General features: G+C 36.5%; 1 protein-coding gene across 1 annotated transcript in view; it reads right to left on the reverse strand.

The window, feature by feature from the left end:
* Positions 1 to 405: 405 nt before the first annotated feature.
* Positions 406 to 16,488, reverse strand: part of LOC102586984 (anaphase-promoting complex subunit 1) — a 41,871-nt gene continuing 25,788 nt past the window's right edge. Inside the window, exons 19-37 of the mRNA XM_006357248.2 lie at positions 13,814 to 13,885; positions 13,087 to 13,158; positions 11,381 to 11,474; positions 11,224 to 11,306; positions 11,067 to 11,123; positions 10,890 to 10,967; positions 10,677 to 10,798; positions 10,431 to 10,591; positions 9,083 to 9,159; positions 8,903 to 9,013; positions 8,726 to 8,827; positions 7,437 to 7,577; positions 5,558 to 5,731; positions 5,391 to 5,454; positions 5,165 to 5,301; positions 4,937 to 5,085; positions 3,758 to 3,836; positions 2,460 to 2,558; positions 406 to 941 (exon numbers count right to left, since the gene is read on the reverse strand). Coding sequence (XP_006357310.1) covers positions 555 to 941; positions 2,460 to 2,558; positions 3,758 to 3,836; positions 4,937 to 5,085; positions 5,165 to 5,301; positions 5,391 to 5,454; positions 5,558 to 5,731; positions 7,437 to 7,577; positions 8,726 to 8,827; positions 8,903 to 9,013; positions 9,083 to 9,159; positions 10,431 to 10,591; positions 10,677 to 10,798; positions 10,890 to 10,967; positions 11,067 to 11,123; positions 11,224 to 11,306; positions 11,381 to 11,474; positions 13,087 to 13,158; positions 13,814 to 13,885 — 2,259 coding nt within the window. The 3' untranslated portion in view covers positions 406 to 554. The remainder of the gene's footprint in view (positions 942 to 2,459; positions 2,559 to 3,757; positions 3,837 to 4,936; positions 5,086 to 5,164; positions 5,302 to 5,390; positions 5,455 to 5,557; positions 5,732 to 7,436; positions 7,578 to 8,725; positions 8,828 to 8,902; positions 9,014 to 9,082; positions 9,160 to 10,430; positions 10,592 to 10,676; positions 10,799 to 10,889; positions 10,968 to 11,066; positions 11,124 to 11,223; positions 11,307 to 11,380; positions 11,475 to 13,086; positions 13,159 to 13,813; positions 13,886 to 16,488) is intronic.

A 16,488-nucleotide genomic window follows, 5' to 3' on the forward strand; every position in this document is an offset into this window, starting at 1 on the left:
AGAACTTCAAAATCAAAGAAGGGATTCATTGGGTTCAAATTTTTATAAATTCAAAGAAGAATTTATTAGGTTCTAACCTTTACAAATTGTACATCAAATAGCAATTCATGAGGTTTAAATATTAGCTGAAGTTTCAAACAAAGAAAAATTTAAGTTTTTGAACTTTACCAATTTAAAACAAAGGAACGATTCACGGAGTTCAATTAAGTTGTTGCGTGCTTTATGTTGAGGTGTTTTTGTTCAAATTTTATTTTCGCATTTAAGTGTCTATTTTCCTATTACTTCTTATATGGGAGCAAAAAACTAATAGCAGACTTGAAAACTATCCCACCAATATTTAAGTTTTCTATGTGTAGCAGTTGAGGAGAAAGGTTATGAGTAAGAGTACTTGCTATTCAGAATAGGTAAAGAGAATCGGGGCTGTATACCCTACCAAAAAAAACCTCAATTATCCTCCTGTAACTCAATACTAACATTATAAATTAATAATTAAGAATATACATACAGACTTACTAGTTACAACAACAATAAAATTTAGAGAGGATATTCAAATCTCATCCCCTGGAGCAAAATCCTACTCTGTTGATCTCACAAAGGGCAGTAACATCAGTTGTAGGGAACAACAAATGTAAAAGAGGGACTGAAGAGGATGTGTTAATTGCCTTGATTTTGTCCAAAGCTCTTTTAACTTGGAATGGTGAGGGCACATTGTACCATTGTACATACCAAGAAAGAAGAGTTGAGGCCCTTCTTCCATAATCTTCAGTTGGCCATCTTCCATATTTCATGTACTCAGAAAAATCCTTCTGAAATTCCAGAGATGAACTAAGAATCTCCTCCACACGCTTCTGGACTGAACCAAGAAAAGTTGATTGTACGATGCCCTCCTTTGAACTTGTTGATCTTTTACTTAGCAAACTATTATTGTAGGCCAGCGCTATCTGTATGCGAAGAATTGAATACAATAATCCATTAAAGATGGATATCAGGCACAGTAATTACAGGTAATATGCAGCTTAGCATGAAAGGCATAGTGAGTAATTATTGCTCACCATCAGTGCTAAAGCATATGTGCAATCAGGAAATCAGTACAAGGTCAAGATCAACAAGCATTCATTTTTAAGGATGTTTTCAAATAGATTTGTGATCTAACAGTCTGGTGTTTGTTCTTTGAAGGAGTAACTATCACCAGATAATTAGGCAATATATTGATTGACCGAGGTTTGCTAAGGGTACGATCTATATATGCCACAGTAAAATCTTCTCTGATTGACTTGTGTCAGATAAGTTCTACAGTATTTCACAAGGATGAAATGATAAACTTGAAGAATGTATTAGGTCTTTACAGTGTTGGAAACATTAATGGTCATGAACAAGGATAGGATCTCAACTTGCCACAATAGATCCGTCTTTTGTACCTTTCTATGTTAGATAAGTTATATTTCATAAAGAGGAAATAATAAAGTTAAAGATGGTATTAGGGATTTATTTTTTATTTTATTTTTGGATGACCATGGTGTCCGGGCCAGCATCCGCGCACCTCGACTAATTCTGTTGAATACTTGTCACCTCCCACCAACAACAGGTACCAAGTAACTCTATCCACCAAGGCTAAGACAGATGGGAAGAATCACCTAGTGTTTTTGTCTACGCTGTGATTCGAGCCTGAGACTTCATGGCTCGCAACCACTTCATTGACCACTAGGCCACACCCTTGGGTGCAATGGTATCACGGCTTTATGATGTTAAAAATGTTAATCATGCATAAATGGTTATCAAGTTTTGGAACCAAATCTAAGCCCACATACTCTACAACTCCCAAATATATGAACTTCACGCAACACATAACTTGTCCTCCTAATCTATACAATAGCATACAATTCCACACGTAACACCTGCACAGAAATCTCAACGATCTACCATTATAATACTTTTATGTGCTTAGCAAATAGAAAAAGAATTGGCTCATACAACAAGTTGAATGTAAATAAAGTTAAAGAAATCTCTCTGATACTGATCATATTAAATATTCAATAAACCATAGTTAGCTCCCCTCCAGTTCAACAATATCAGATACATTAACCTCTACTTTAAAAATTACAGTGACCTCCCTAGTTGATTTATGTTGTGGAGAGTGGTGACTTCTCAATTCTCATCACTTGTTTCAAAGAGCATTTGGATGGTCTACAACAGACGTGTATACAAAGAAAGCATGCACCAATGCACTACACAGATAACAAATTTCGAGTCTAAAACAAAACCACAATCAAGTAAGGAGAAGAAACCCACACACTAAGCCCACACACTTAATTTTGAATGATCTAAACTCGAAAAAATATGAAGATAGCAAGCCCACACACTAAGCAGGTAGTTCAAAAGGAACTTTGAATCTGAAACAAAATCACTTTTTAAAAATTCATAGATTATGCCAACAAGTCAGGTACAAAGCAAAAAGATACCTTCAGACTTGAGATGAAGAGTGTATCCTGTAAATTGCTGGAACTACTAGTAACCCGATCAACCATGGAACCAATAGTTGTGTATAATGACAGGTAAACCTGCAGATTTTCCAAATGTTAAATGACTACCTCCAAATACTAAGACAAGCTACTTTTTTGATGAAGAATACTAACACAAGCTACTTAACAAGGAGAAGAAGTAACACAACCTTCATAGGAAGCAACTATAAAGACCCGTAAGTTTTAAATGTCAATTACGACTAATCACGACCCTAACAGCTTGATTAAGGTATCCCCAAGGTGTAAACTGTAACGACCCTCATGGCTGTTTTGTGTTTTCAGTTGGTTTCCCCTATTTTGACCATTCCTGTAAGCTGGCTTCTCGATGTTATTCGTGACTTGCAGGAATGGGTGACACGATTCCTGAGGTGATCGGATGAGTTTCGGAGAAGATTTTTAGTTTGAAAGTTTGGTTTTTGGAAAGTTAAACCAAAATCTATGTATCAGGTTGACTAGGTCAAATTCGAATTTTGACAGTTCTGTTGGATCTGAAAGGTGCTTTTGACTTCGTAGATTGGATTACGCGGTTTTCGAGGCATTCAGGAACATTTTAGAACCTTGGCTTGAAATTGAGCTTTTCATATACCTAGAATTGACCATAATCAACATCTGATCAAGACGGGGTGATGTCATTGCTTGAAATTTGGTCTTAGCTTTTGGTTTGATTAAATAAATGATAGGTATTTGTCTCGAATTTCTCCATCAATTTTGGTCGAAGTACCCAAAATTTATTGACCAAATAAGGTACGGATCCCACACCAACGTCGTGTTGACACGGGTGAAGCACCGAAAGTGAAGAGTCTGAACAACTTAGCACAAGCCAGGCATCTCCCTACATCTTAGCTTTTGGTCAGCCCCAATACTCTAGTTGTGGCCAGTGTTTCATGAGATGAGGCCGATGAGCTTTATGTTATAGTTCCAAATTTATTAAGCTTTACATGTCGTGATGCATGCATTGCTATGAAAAGGGTAATATGTCCAGATGGTTTTCTCCATGGAAAGTTTAAGGCAGCATCAGGTGTCAATCACCCACGCAGCTTGAATTGGGGTGTAACAACTACTTCAATATTCAGTATATAACATTCTTTCTGAAAAGGATAGAACAAATGTTCAAAGTAAGTTCTTCCATGGTAACTACACAACTGCATGGCTCAAAGACGTAGCATTTACTGTCCATCATTTAAGAATCTTTTTTATGAATTATCAAGGTAAAAAACATTTGCATGATGAATCATCACCTGCAATAGGGCTGGCCTGTCCTTGCTTACACACTCGAATAACACTTGTAAGCAAAATTCTTGGAAGTCAATGTCAGATCTGCAAACGTGCAATACAGGCTTTACTATCAACTCATCATTACAATCAGAAGACAAGGATTTCAGCAGGACAATAAAACACATCTTGGAGGCTAGTCTTTCATTATTTGTCAAGCAAGTTTGAAAGGACTCCACATAATATTTCTACATTCACATCATCAAAAACTAATCTTCCACACAATCTTGCTATATCATTCAGTTAGTAACTTGCAAATGAATTAGTAAGTACATGTAAATAGTCCCTGCTTTGCAAATGAATTAGTAAGTAGATGTTAACGCTCGGGGCGTATGTTTTTGCACTAGGGACTTGTGTTTTCCCCCCGGAGCTTACGCCCCAAATTCTAGTGCATACACCCTATGGATCTACACCTTTAATTTCCGCCCAGGAGCATTTTTGGTACGCCCCACCCCGAGACTAGCCCCATAAACGTCTTTGAAAACACTGGTTGGTTTTGGTTCTAATATATGAAAAATCAACTTAATTGGTTTGGTTTTCTTTTAGGAGAAAATCGACTCAAACCGACCCATGAACACCCTTAGTTAGAAGATTAAGAAGCATTTTTTACAGTATTCATGATGTAAAGAAGGACCCATAGTTCTGTCCTACGTCCAGCCTCCAAAAGTTAGCCTTTTCGCTCTTATCCTGCTCTATAACAGTTAAAAAATACAAGCCAGCAAAGCTAGTTTAGACTACATATCCAGCTGCAACACTTGAACAGCCAGGCTGGATCAGGATTAATAACTGTTCATGGGAATGAGACAGAAGAACAATTTCTTCAATCACAGGTTTCTAGGGTGATTTATTTTGTAACCAAGTCACCTTGGAAAAATTCATTTCCCCCCTACTTGAATTTTATGTAGCTTTCTTGGTTTATTAAACATTACATTCTGTTATTAGATTCAGATCGATTTTTAATTCATGCTTAATGATATTTATTCATTTTTTTTGTGTGATCCATCTGTATGCCGAGGTAACACAAAAGTGTCAGAATTAGGAGCTAAGAAAAAGGAAATAAAGAACACAACGAGTACACACTGAGTCAGGAAAATAACCGCTAGAATATTGACTTGAGAATCAGCAATGAATATATGGGCACTTGCCTGCTATTCCAGTTAGGGTCACAGCAGAGCTGGGCAAACGAAATTAAGCTTGGGTTCGACGAGAAAGTACTGATCAACTGATCTACCATGTCACCATCTTGACAATCTCTACTTGCTGCTGAAGCTCTCAGACGTGTCAAGCCAAACACCTACATAAAAGCAAACATAATTTGATGTAACAATTAGACAGGACAAAGAAGAGTTGAATTTTTGTAAGTGAGAACTAACCTTGTGCATTGCTCGTGACAGCAGTGACTGACACCCTGCAGGATCATCCACATAGGAACATGCTCCAACCTTTCTCTTGACATAGAGGATACCAGAACTAAGCGCATCACCCTTGTCCCCTGAGCTCCATGGTTTTTCTGTAAAAGAGTTGCAGATAATATTGAACAAAATAAGTTTTTAGCCTCGATGTCCAACTAGATGAAGTGAAAACCAATGTCAACTTTACCCTCAGGAATGTGATTGATGACTTGAGACCAGTATCGAGGGCCGCAGACACGAACAGCCTTCAACTATAATGCCAAAAGGGAAAAAATTGGCTTGACCTAATGTTTCATGTGTTCAATAATCTTAAAATTACTGCATAATTTTCTTGTACAGAAGACCAGAACTTACAACAGCACGTTCTGGAAGAATGCACGGGGTAACCTCATAAAAACTCGTTTCTGCATAGTGTTCTGTCTCTCGAACAGTAACTTCTAATGGACAATAGACAGGTAAACCACTGTCCACATCAACTGTCTGAACCCAGCGAGCTTCTGTTGCAAGAACATACAAATGCCGAAAAGCCTGTATGATGCAAATTTAAATTACAAAAGTATTTGCTGATAAATCACCAGAAATGGAATGGAAGGAAGCAAATACAAATTATAATGATTATATGAGATGTTTACATAGAATATTAACCAAAATCGAAGACATCTTAAGAGATCAAAGAAAGATTAATAGAGTTGCAAAGAGGTATTCCACAAAAGGGGAAAAGGAAATAGTCAATAATCGGACAATTTGAAACAGGGAAACCAATATGTTGTGTTAGAATATGAATAGGTTTATACAATCCTATTAGAATAGGAATAGGTTTATACAATCCCATTAGAATAGGAATAGGAATAGAAATAGAAATAGGAATACTAAATAGTATCCTACTTGGTAAAGGATTGTATTCTAGGGTCTATAAATAGGGTCTCAATGTAATAATGTAGACACAACAACAATTCAATAATATTCTTTTCCTATATTTCTCACATGTTGAATAATTTCAATCTCTGTATAACTAGTATCAATCAAATCCAGAAAGGTGAGTTTCGAGATAAGTGAACTACAAATCAGCGCCGATCCACTCAATACTATGTTCAGGTATTGCCAGTATCTAGTTGGTCCATGGGATTTTTCGTATCTGAACTCAACACCTCTCAAAAGGCTTTAGTCACATCACACATGTCTTAGAGGGTAGGTACATATACCCTCTCCTTTGCATCACATGATAGCTGGATATGTCAAACAAGAAAGAACTCTTTCCACAGAAGGTGCATTCATATGCACTCTTCAGAACAATGTTCACATAGCCTAGTAACTCATTTGTCCCCTTGAATAAGTCCTTTTTATTTAAGGTGATATTCTCAGGTGCTTGTCAAAAAGAGGAATTATCAGTTTGCCTTTCTTTTTCCCCTCATTTAAATAGCTCTGGTGGGGTCAATGATTGTCTCTCTCATTTAAACGGTTCATCCTCTATAAAATTTACAACACTCCTAATAGGTACTCCTACAGTTGGCAGATCTACAGAAATCTCATAAGAAAAGTTGTCTAGCAAGTGTCAACTACTGGACTACTTCCACTGTTAAGTGACGCCCAGTATTCCTAGTATCTACTCAGTAACCATAATCCCCCTAAAAGTCCATACAGAAAAAAAGTAAAAGGAGAGTGACTTTGAAATCCTTGAGAATTCATCTTCTTCCCATAATTTCCATTCAATCGTTCAAAACCCAGACGCAGAGCAACTAAGAAGGTCCTAAATGTTTAAAAACCAAGGGCACAAGGTCATCACAATTCGAGATCGGAGAACTATTGTTGCCCATCCGCTCTCTTTGCTTTATGAGAATGAAATTAAAGAAAATTAAAACATAAACTCTACAGTATTCTTTTGGATCAACATCAGGTCTTTCACTTTCTTTCATTATACTTGATTCATGTTTGTGGCAAGGAATAAATATTAATTTTACTCTAATTCTTCTTCTCGAAATTTGAACTGATCTTTTCAGAACTTTCAGGCGTGCGGCTCTCCAGTGAGGTCCGAGGCATGCCTAGGCATATGCCAGACATGTTAGAGCATCCGTCCTATGGAACTGCGCCTCCCACATGCACGCAAGGGAGATTTTCCATCACCTTGCCTCAGAACGCGCTCCGAAACGTACCTCCCCAACGCCTTTAAAAACACTGCTACAAACTGAGGTCATATTTTCCTCTATTAAAGTATTTCACTTCTGCATTCATTTACCTGAAGGTGGCACCGATTGTCATTAGGTCCAGTCGGCAATCGCGGATATAGTGTTATTAGTAAAGCAGCAATAGAACTTTTGCTAGTCGAGAAAGTCTGCTTTCCACCCCCAATAAACAAGAAACCAATGGCTAAGCTTACCTGGAACAGTTTTCAGAACACTGCATGAGAAAGATGGTCATAGAAGAAACTAAAAGTTGAATCCACAATATCTTCTGCATCTTAATGAAAACAATTTGAACGAACAAGTGCATACAGCAGATTCACCAATGTCCTATCATCAGATGCTTGCAAATCTATAATGAAAATGTCCAAGCAATTATTTATTCTTGTTGAAAGAAAATGGTTATGGTTAGAGCTGTCAATACGGGTTGATGGTCCTTAAAACAGCTAGCCCAACCATCTCTATGTGTGCTTCAGGCCGGGCGGGGTCAGCGGTTCACATTTTAAATGATTTTTTAAATTTAGATTCAAATCTAGAAATGCTTAACATGAATATTTATCAGACAAAATTACATGATGTTGCTATCCAAGTCTCAAACTAAAATTAAATATCCTAATAATACTTATTAAGTATGAATTATCAAATATTTTCAATTGTTAGTAATGTCCATTACATATGAAATTTTTGTATTGGATTGTTGGTTCAATACAATTTTAGTTGTATATGATGTCTCTTATTGTGATATAGGTCTCAGTAGAAGTTTGATGATTTATCTTTCTCAAAAAGAAGTTTGATGATTTATAATGGCTTCAAGTAAACATCTGATTGTAGCTTCAGATATGAAATATAATATAATTTTGTATTTGCATTTTACTACTTTGATCATTAGACTTTACAATATGATTATATGGTGGGTTATATAAACTTTGAGTTTGACTCATTTCTTGTGATTGTTAGTACTCTACTTCATTTTTATTTATCTATTTTAAATTAAATATTTTTTATTTGGCCCATGGGCGGGTCCAACCCAAACCTCGCTCAAGCCTCATGGGCAGACGGACTTACTTGGGCTCGGCTAAAAAGCCTCATTCTTACATGGACTACAAATTTGTAGCCAATCCTATCAAATCACGGGCTGGTTTGGGCCAACTCAGCTGGCAAACCCATACTGACAGCTCTATTTATGGTATTTTTCCTTTTCTTTTCAAGGAAAATTTGATGAGTAATCCACATTATTTTGTTGGTGGATCACAAACATTTCTCTGATCTACAGTGGAACTTAGTTAGCAACCAGTGGAATAAACAGGTGATTCAAGAACTCGTTGTAAAATGACAATTCACTTACAGCCATCTGATTACCGAAGCTCAAGTGCCCATCTGCTGAATTTCGACCACGCAAATATTTTAACAACTTGAATGTTTGTAGGTGTCCAGACCCTGCCATGACCTGCACAAGTAGAATTTCTGAATGAAGCCTAACCATAAATTTAAACAATTTGTACTTGTGCAGATATATACTAACCACACATAGAGAGAGAACAATTAGGTGAAGACATGTCTCCAGTGAGCCACGATCAATATATCTAGACAGTCCTTTTGGAAATGCCACACTTGAGACAGATACAGGTTTTATCTGCAGGATTAGAGGTAAATTGTTACAGCATTATAAATATGAATCGGCACAATAAGGTGAAGAACAGACCTCATTAAGGAAGTATAGTGCATATTTGTAGAGCAGCTCTTGTAAATTGCCATCCCTACTACCAGCATATCTTAACCCTGCCAAAATTATAGCTTGCAAGTCAAGAATAACAAGAAATACAACATCCAACAGATCTGATGTTCAATAGCTCCAACCCCACCGTCCCATGTAGTTCACTAAACGAACAAAGGGACATTATTTAGTTTCATAGTACAAAGTATTTCAGGTACGCAACACTTAACATATCTTCTTTTACTTTCAATTTCCATTAGCTGTCAAAGCTTCTATAGTTGGTATGTATTGAAACACTATTGTATTGAAAAGGAGCTTTTGACCATATCCACCAACTTCTGAAAGATCCATGCTACTATAGAAGTTATATTCTCCAACTTTCAAGAATATTCATATCTCTGCCTGCTTTAGTTCATAGAGTATAAGGGGTCGTTTGGTAGAGTGTATTGGAGAAAATAATGCTTGCATTAGCTTGATGTATTATTAGTACCTTGTTTGGTACACTTTTCTAACCTATGCATAACTAATGCTTGTATTAGAAATACACTCTATTGTGTATTGAAGAGTGTATTACTAATACCATCTATTTCTATACATTAGTAATGCAATGGGTTCTAATGCATGCATTAACATTATTAAAGACACAATTGCCCTCAAAAACTTTTTTACATCCTTTCCAATATATTTGCTGAGGGTATTTTTGTAGACAAATATTTTTTCTAAAAAAACTATGTAATGCATAATATTTTTAGTACACCAAACCAAACATTGCATAAAAAAATCTTATCATAACTAATGCAAGCATAACTAATACAAGCGTTACTAATGCAAGCATTACTAATACACTATATTTTGCATTATTCTTATACACTCTACCAAACGACTCCTAAGAGTTAAATTGTTTAAACTCTAGTGCAGATGTTAAGCTGGAGGTCCATTTCTTGACACAATTCAAATTGGGACCGAGCTATTTTCCACTCATCACTTAGTAACATTATTTTTGATATCTCTAAAACCTGATCTGCCCTCCCAAATCAAACTCAATGCAACCTTCCTTAGCAGTGATTTATATGAACTGGTAGAAGACAGTATTGAATCCATCGTTGGTACTGCATTTGAATTCTCAAATTCTACTGATTCCATTGTTGGTAATACATTTAAATTCACAATTCAAAACCATTTAAAGCATATTGTTATGTATATAAGTTAGGGAAACTGTTGGTTATCAAAATTTCATGTCTGGCATAAAATGGAAGATAGTATTACATAGCAACTTAACTAGAAGCTAGAGTCAACAGACAAGAGGCGATAGCTGTCTTTTAGAACTTAGGCTTACCAAGAGAAATGCAGGCTCCAACCACTATGTGAACATACGCCTGAACAAATGCATCAGCATTTATCTCATCTGTGTCACTCATGGTATCACCAAGGCTTTTAACACCATTTTGAATAACCTCCGGAATTTGAGATTGAATCCATTCTTCAGATGCATGAACTCTAGAAGAAATTAAACCATAGTTAGACCTGAGAAGCAACTTATAAATGTTATTGATGATTGGAAAGTGTTGGGAGCATGTTTTACCTGCTCCACATTATCATATTCCGAGCAATGACACGGAGCATTATAAAATCAGGTCGAACATAGTGTAAATCAAAATGTGTCTGCGGGACAGATAACCTAGAATAGACCAACTCTGACTCTGTCTGCAATGGATCAAGAGCAAAATTAATGATTAGAAGTAAGTTGTATGGGAGGTTATCTCTAAGGAAAAAGTAATATTATGTCTAAAATTACCTTCAAAAACATAAGAGCAAGGGCAATGGTGGCTCCAGGTGCAGTAACATCAACATTGACTGCAGTACCGTCCATTATCTGCAAGAGAAATGGTACAGTTTCGGATGATTGGTACCTATCTCTAAGTCAGATAAGAATAGCAGTAATATAATATCTGTAGCGACAAGACGACCTGACCTGCCCTGCACTCCGATTGAGTTCATCAATAGATGGAACAAAAAGATGGGACCTCTCCTGAATTTATTCAAAGAAAATGAGAACATCACTTTAGTCAAAAACCATAAGTTTGGAATCATATTGCATAAAACAGGAGACAAATTCTGCAAGCATATACGTTTTGAGGCTCCTTGCCGCCAATGTACAGGAATAACCGATCAACCAAAGAGTCCACAAAGCCAGGAGCATCTTCTCCACGACCTTTAGTTTTTTAAAAAAAAAAAACTTAGAAACAGATATTAGCCATAATAATGCATGTGCACTTTCAATCATACCCAAGGCAACCAATCCTAGTGAAAACCCAGCTGCAACTGCATATCCCTCCCTTTCAAGTACATTATCTCCTCCACTTCTACGGCCTATTTCACCCTGCAAACTGGTTATCAGTAATTGAATTCATGAAAAGCATGCATAAAACTTGGATCAACACTAACTTACAATTTTGGTCAAAGTTCAAACACTAAATCATCGCTTCTTGCATGCAAGCAAGATCAGTATGGAGTATGTACTAGTGCTAGCAAATGGACGGGTCAGATCAGTTATGGACAGGTTGAGAACGAGTTAGACAAAAAAATGTATAAAGCATCCGACACACCCATATTCAGTAGGAGTCAAATTTGGGGTGAATGGGCGGATAATATGGGTACTTCTATCGATGGTTTTACAAGATCAAAATTCTGAGTGCCTCTCTTTCAAAAACAAATGATGAATATAAAAATATTTGAGCGTTATAACATGGATAATTTTTCCAGAAGCAATAAACTAGGATTTACAACTATTTTCTCAGTCCAATGAAACAAAATCAACTTATTAAAGTTAAATCATGAACTTTTGGATTGATCTCAGAAATTGAAATGTTGATATTTTCTTTTAAAAATAAAAACCATATGCTTAGAAGCTATTAAAAGATCTTAGAATGCACTTCTAAATTTTTAAAAAATGGTTTTCTTCAGTCAGACCTATCTGTTTCTCTGTCATTCCTTCTGGTTCTTCATGTAACCATTTCTCAGCTCCCTTACACTTTAGAAAAGTAAAAAAAGACTAAAGAGGAAAGAACACATGGAGGCAGCATCTACAAGGGTGTATAGTGGGTTCTATGGATAATAAAATGCAGCTCACTCTCGCGGCTTGCGGTATCTCTCAGAGTCTTCTTCACATCTTTAGTCCTCGTGATCCGTATTTGATCAGCCAGTACTCAATTTTATAAAGCGGGTAATATGATTGATCCATATTTGATCCGCTCTTTAAAATATCAGTTAACCAACCCGTTTTAACTGGTCAGATCGGATGGAGACTCTAATATCTTATCCATTTTGCTAGCACTAGTATGGACTATCTATAATCACTTAGGGATAATTTGGTAGGATATATTAGAGAAAATAAGACATGCATTACTCATGGTATTATTTAACCCTTAGTTTGGTAGAACGTTTAGCCTATTAGTTATACACCCTATTCACTATTATAGGGTGTATAACTAAGCAAATCATGGTATCAACTATACAAGGATTACCAATATATGGATAAGCATGGTTAAATTCAAAACTGCCCTTAATACACCAAACTAAACAGTGGATAAGAAAGTCTCAGTATAACTTATCTCATTATTACTAATACATCCTACTCAATAGTATTCTTATTCACTCTACCAAATGACCCCTTAATCATTTCACTTCAATGCCAGCACAATTAAGTAAATACAAACAAATCTGCTATTTCCCTGCACCAACTCCCAGAGGAACAAATTTATTTTAGATGAATTGTCCCACTACTCCAGTTAGCTTTCAATAGCCACCGCTCCTAACTATGAATAAGAGAATGACAAAAGTTAAATATATTCGAGCAAGGGGAACACTTCTACACATCCTGACATATCGAAAGCAACTACCCAATAATACATAGTGACTACTCAACACTTGATCAACAGATGATCCAAGAGAACTTCAGAAGAGTATAAACCTCCAAGATTTAGAGAGAGTACCAGAAGAATTTGCATTGTTTGGGGATGTGCAGATCCCTCATATAGAAGCCCAACAGAAAGGAGAGCTGCTGACTGAAAAATAATCCAATAGCAAGAACAATCATTTTTCAAGACAAAGATACTTCATTAAAGAGGCAGGTTATTTACCAAAAGAAACAGTAAAGCAAACATCACTCTAACCCAAGTACATGGAGGAGGGAAACAGAGACCTTCAATTCTTCTAAAGGACAAATAGTTGGAAAGAAATATAAGAATAGAAACATATCAGCGTAAATACCATGGAAGATTTAAACATATCTTCAGCCCCTGATTTGCTAGCAAAGCATGTTGCTATTGCAAGAAGATTTGAGGGGTCAAAGAGGAGAGTATTCTTGACGAAAATGAAACAATTAAGCGGTAAGGATCAGTGCAGCACTTCGTCAAACAAGTCTAGTATTGATTAGATTGATTATAGGAAATCTTTATTCTAATTAATTTGTTGTAATTACTGTAATTGATTTCTTTTAGTAGATTAGTTATAGGACATTTTGTATAAATACCCTTGCTCATGGGATGTAAACAAATATTGAAATAGAAATAAATCTTTTCTTTCTCAAATTCTACACCTATACTGAATTCTTAATAGAACAGAAGAAAATAACCAATATGAACTGATAAACCCACAGAGAATACCAATTTTCTACGAGAATTTAACCATTTACTGATTGACAATGTATACTGCAATTACCTGCAACAGGGTTGGCAATTCCAATTCCGGGAAGGAAGACGGATGACGGGATGGTATATGAACATAGAGGGACTGCACGGAGATCACAATAAATTCTTGATTCATTAGAAGGAACAGGAGAAAAGCACATCTAATGACAAATCAATAAGCTACAACTAGAACAGATTACTAAGTCAATAATGCAGATAATGCACCCAACAAGAAAGGGACGTTTGAATACTAGAGCAGATTGTTAAGTAGATAATATCATTCAGTAACTGACAAGGGCAGATTTGGAGTGCTCAAACTGAAAAATGTGTTGAGATACAAGAATCAAAGCTACACTAAGTCACTAACTCAGTTTAGCAACTACAATTCTGCAATTTTATATCTGCAGATATTATGAGGTACTGTACTCGTCAAATTATTAAGAGTCATCCTCCTATGCTTCCAAAAGTAAAACAATCAGGCAGCAGACAGTTATATGCTGTGAAGAACAAGAAATGAAGTGTAAGGAAGCTTGTCCAGAATATCTCAGAAATAATAAGAGAAATAATACGGCCAGGGTCAGAGCAAGCTGAAAGTTAATAGGGGCTTTAAGATCTGCTGATAAAATCAAGAACTTCATGCAGTACTTCTGTTAACTTCATTAGCATAGGTACTTCCACGAGACTTTTATCAGCTACAACCGTCTATTTATCCCCTCCCACCACAAACCAAACAAAAAAAGATTTAAAAAACAGCAATCAGACATGCATACCTATGCTGACAATTCCCAAATAGTACTATGGTGCAGTTTACAAGAACACTACATTTAACTATATAATAAGTGGGAGTCTTTTGGACGACCAAGGGTAATATCGTCTTTTTGGTCCATTCATCAAGCCCACGATCACCACTGCTTCCACTTCATTTTTCGTTGCATCTTTGTTCATTTACTCTGGAGTTCTATGCTTCTTCATTTCCTATTATTTATCCGCCTCTCTGTACACTAGGTTTGTTTTTGCTTACTTCTGTATTTCCCTACATTGTTGCATGGAGGAAATTTCTTTACCTTATATTGAATTAGGGGTGGGAGTTCGTTTCTTAAGTTTGATTCTTTAGAACATTGGTTCAGTTCTTCACTTGTGCATACCAAACCCAAATTAGTTTCTATTTGGGGTAAAGTGATTAAATGATATTAGAAAAGCATCAAGAAGATGCAAAGTTACAAGGGAACAAAAGAAGCTGCTCCAAATAGAATTACATGAAGCATGCTTGGCAAAAGACCTGTAAAAGCAGCCAAAAGAAATCCCTACATCTCGATTGTACTAGAGATAGGGAACTAGCAAAATCCAAAAAGTTATCCACTGTTTACGGGGGCAAGAAAGTGCCAACTACATAAACTAACTAAGCATCTAGCCTTGAGAGTACAAATAGAGGTTGAGATTCCATCACACATCTGTTGTTTTTCTCCTTCCAGAAGCTCAGAAAAGTAACTATTGGGATCATTCTCCAGATCCTTTTAATGGATTTGTCAACTCTCCACAATATCCATCTAGTAAAAGCATCATTGATGTTAAAGGGAATTACCTATTGAAGGCCAAGCATAGAGTAGAAAAATGCCACAGGTTAGCTGCTGCAGGGCAATGCAGAAAGAGGTAATTTACACTTTGAGTAGTCTGCCTGCACATGACACATCTGTTGATGAGGATTACACCCTTTTCTTGAAATTGTCTTGTGTTAGGCGTGCTTCTTTCAGGGCAGTCCAAGGGATGGAAAAGACTTTGAGAGGTTGCCTTGTACTCCAGACATGTTTCCAAGGCCATACCTCCAGGATACCATTTTGAGAACTCCAGTAGTTGTAGCATTCTTTCACAGTATAGATCCTTTCTTTGGAATTGCCCCAAGGACTCTGTCTAGAGTCACATCCATCAAGGTACTTTGTCCCAATGTTTTTTTCTTTTTTGAGAAGGCTTTGTCCCAATGTTTCTAAGAGAGAAAGGAAGTTGTTAACTTCCCAATCCTGTAAATTCCTTCTGAAAGTTGGAGCCCAGCAGTTGTTGTCTCTATATTGAGCTATTGTTGCTTCTTTGATAGAGGCTATCTAGGACAATGAAGGGAATGAGTCTTTTACAGAAGATTCCCCAAGCCATTTGTCGTGCCAAAATCTAATCTTGAGCCCATTACCAGCCTTGAAGGAGACTTTCTGGAAGAAGTCATCTTGGAAACTGCTGATGTGTTTCCAAACCCAAACACCATGAGGCTCACTACTTTTCTTTGGACACCTATGATCTTGAATGTCATATTTAGCCTTGATAATGTCCCTTCAATACCCTGCCTTGATTTGTCCATATCTCCATACCCACTTCATAATTAAATTATTGTTGTGAAGCTAGAGGTTCCTAATTCACAGTCCCCCTAGGCCTTGGGTTGAATAATTGACTGACATTTGACAAGAGATAGTTGTGAGTGAGATTGTTTCCCTCCCATAGGAACCTCCTTTTGAGCCTATCAATTTGCTTTAAAATTGAACTTGGCGCTGAAAATAGAGACATACAAGATGTGGGAATACTGTCTAAGACGCTATTGATGAGAGTAAGTCTGCCTCACAAAGAAAGAGAGGTATTGCATCTGCAGGTCCAGCAAATGGAATATGCATTTTTAAATTACTTGCAGCTTGAAATAACACCTCCAAGAGATGAAATTTTTCTAAG

Source organism: Solanum tuberosum, unplaced genomic scaffold (genome assembly GCF_000226075.1).
Source record: "Solanum tuberosum cultivar DM 1-3 516 R44 unplaced genomic scaffold, SolTub_3.0 scf00245, whole genome shotgun sequence".
In the NCBI taxonomy this organism is placed as follows: domain Eukaryota; kingdom Viridiplantae; phylum Streptophyta; class Magnoliopsida; order Solanales; family Solanaceae; genus Solanum; species Solanum tuberosum.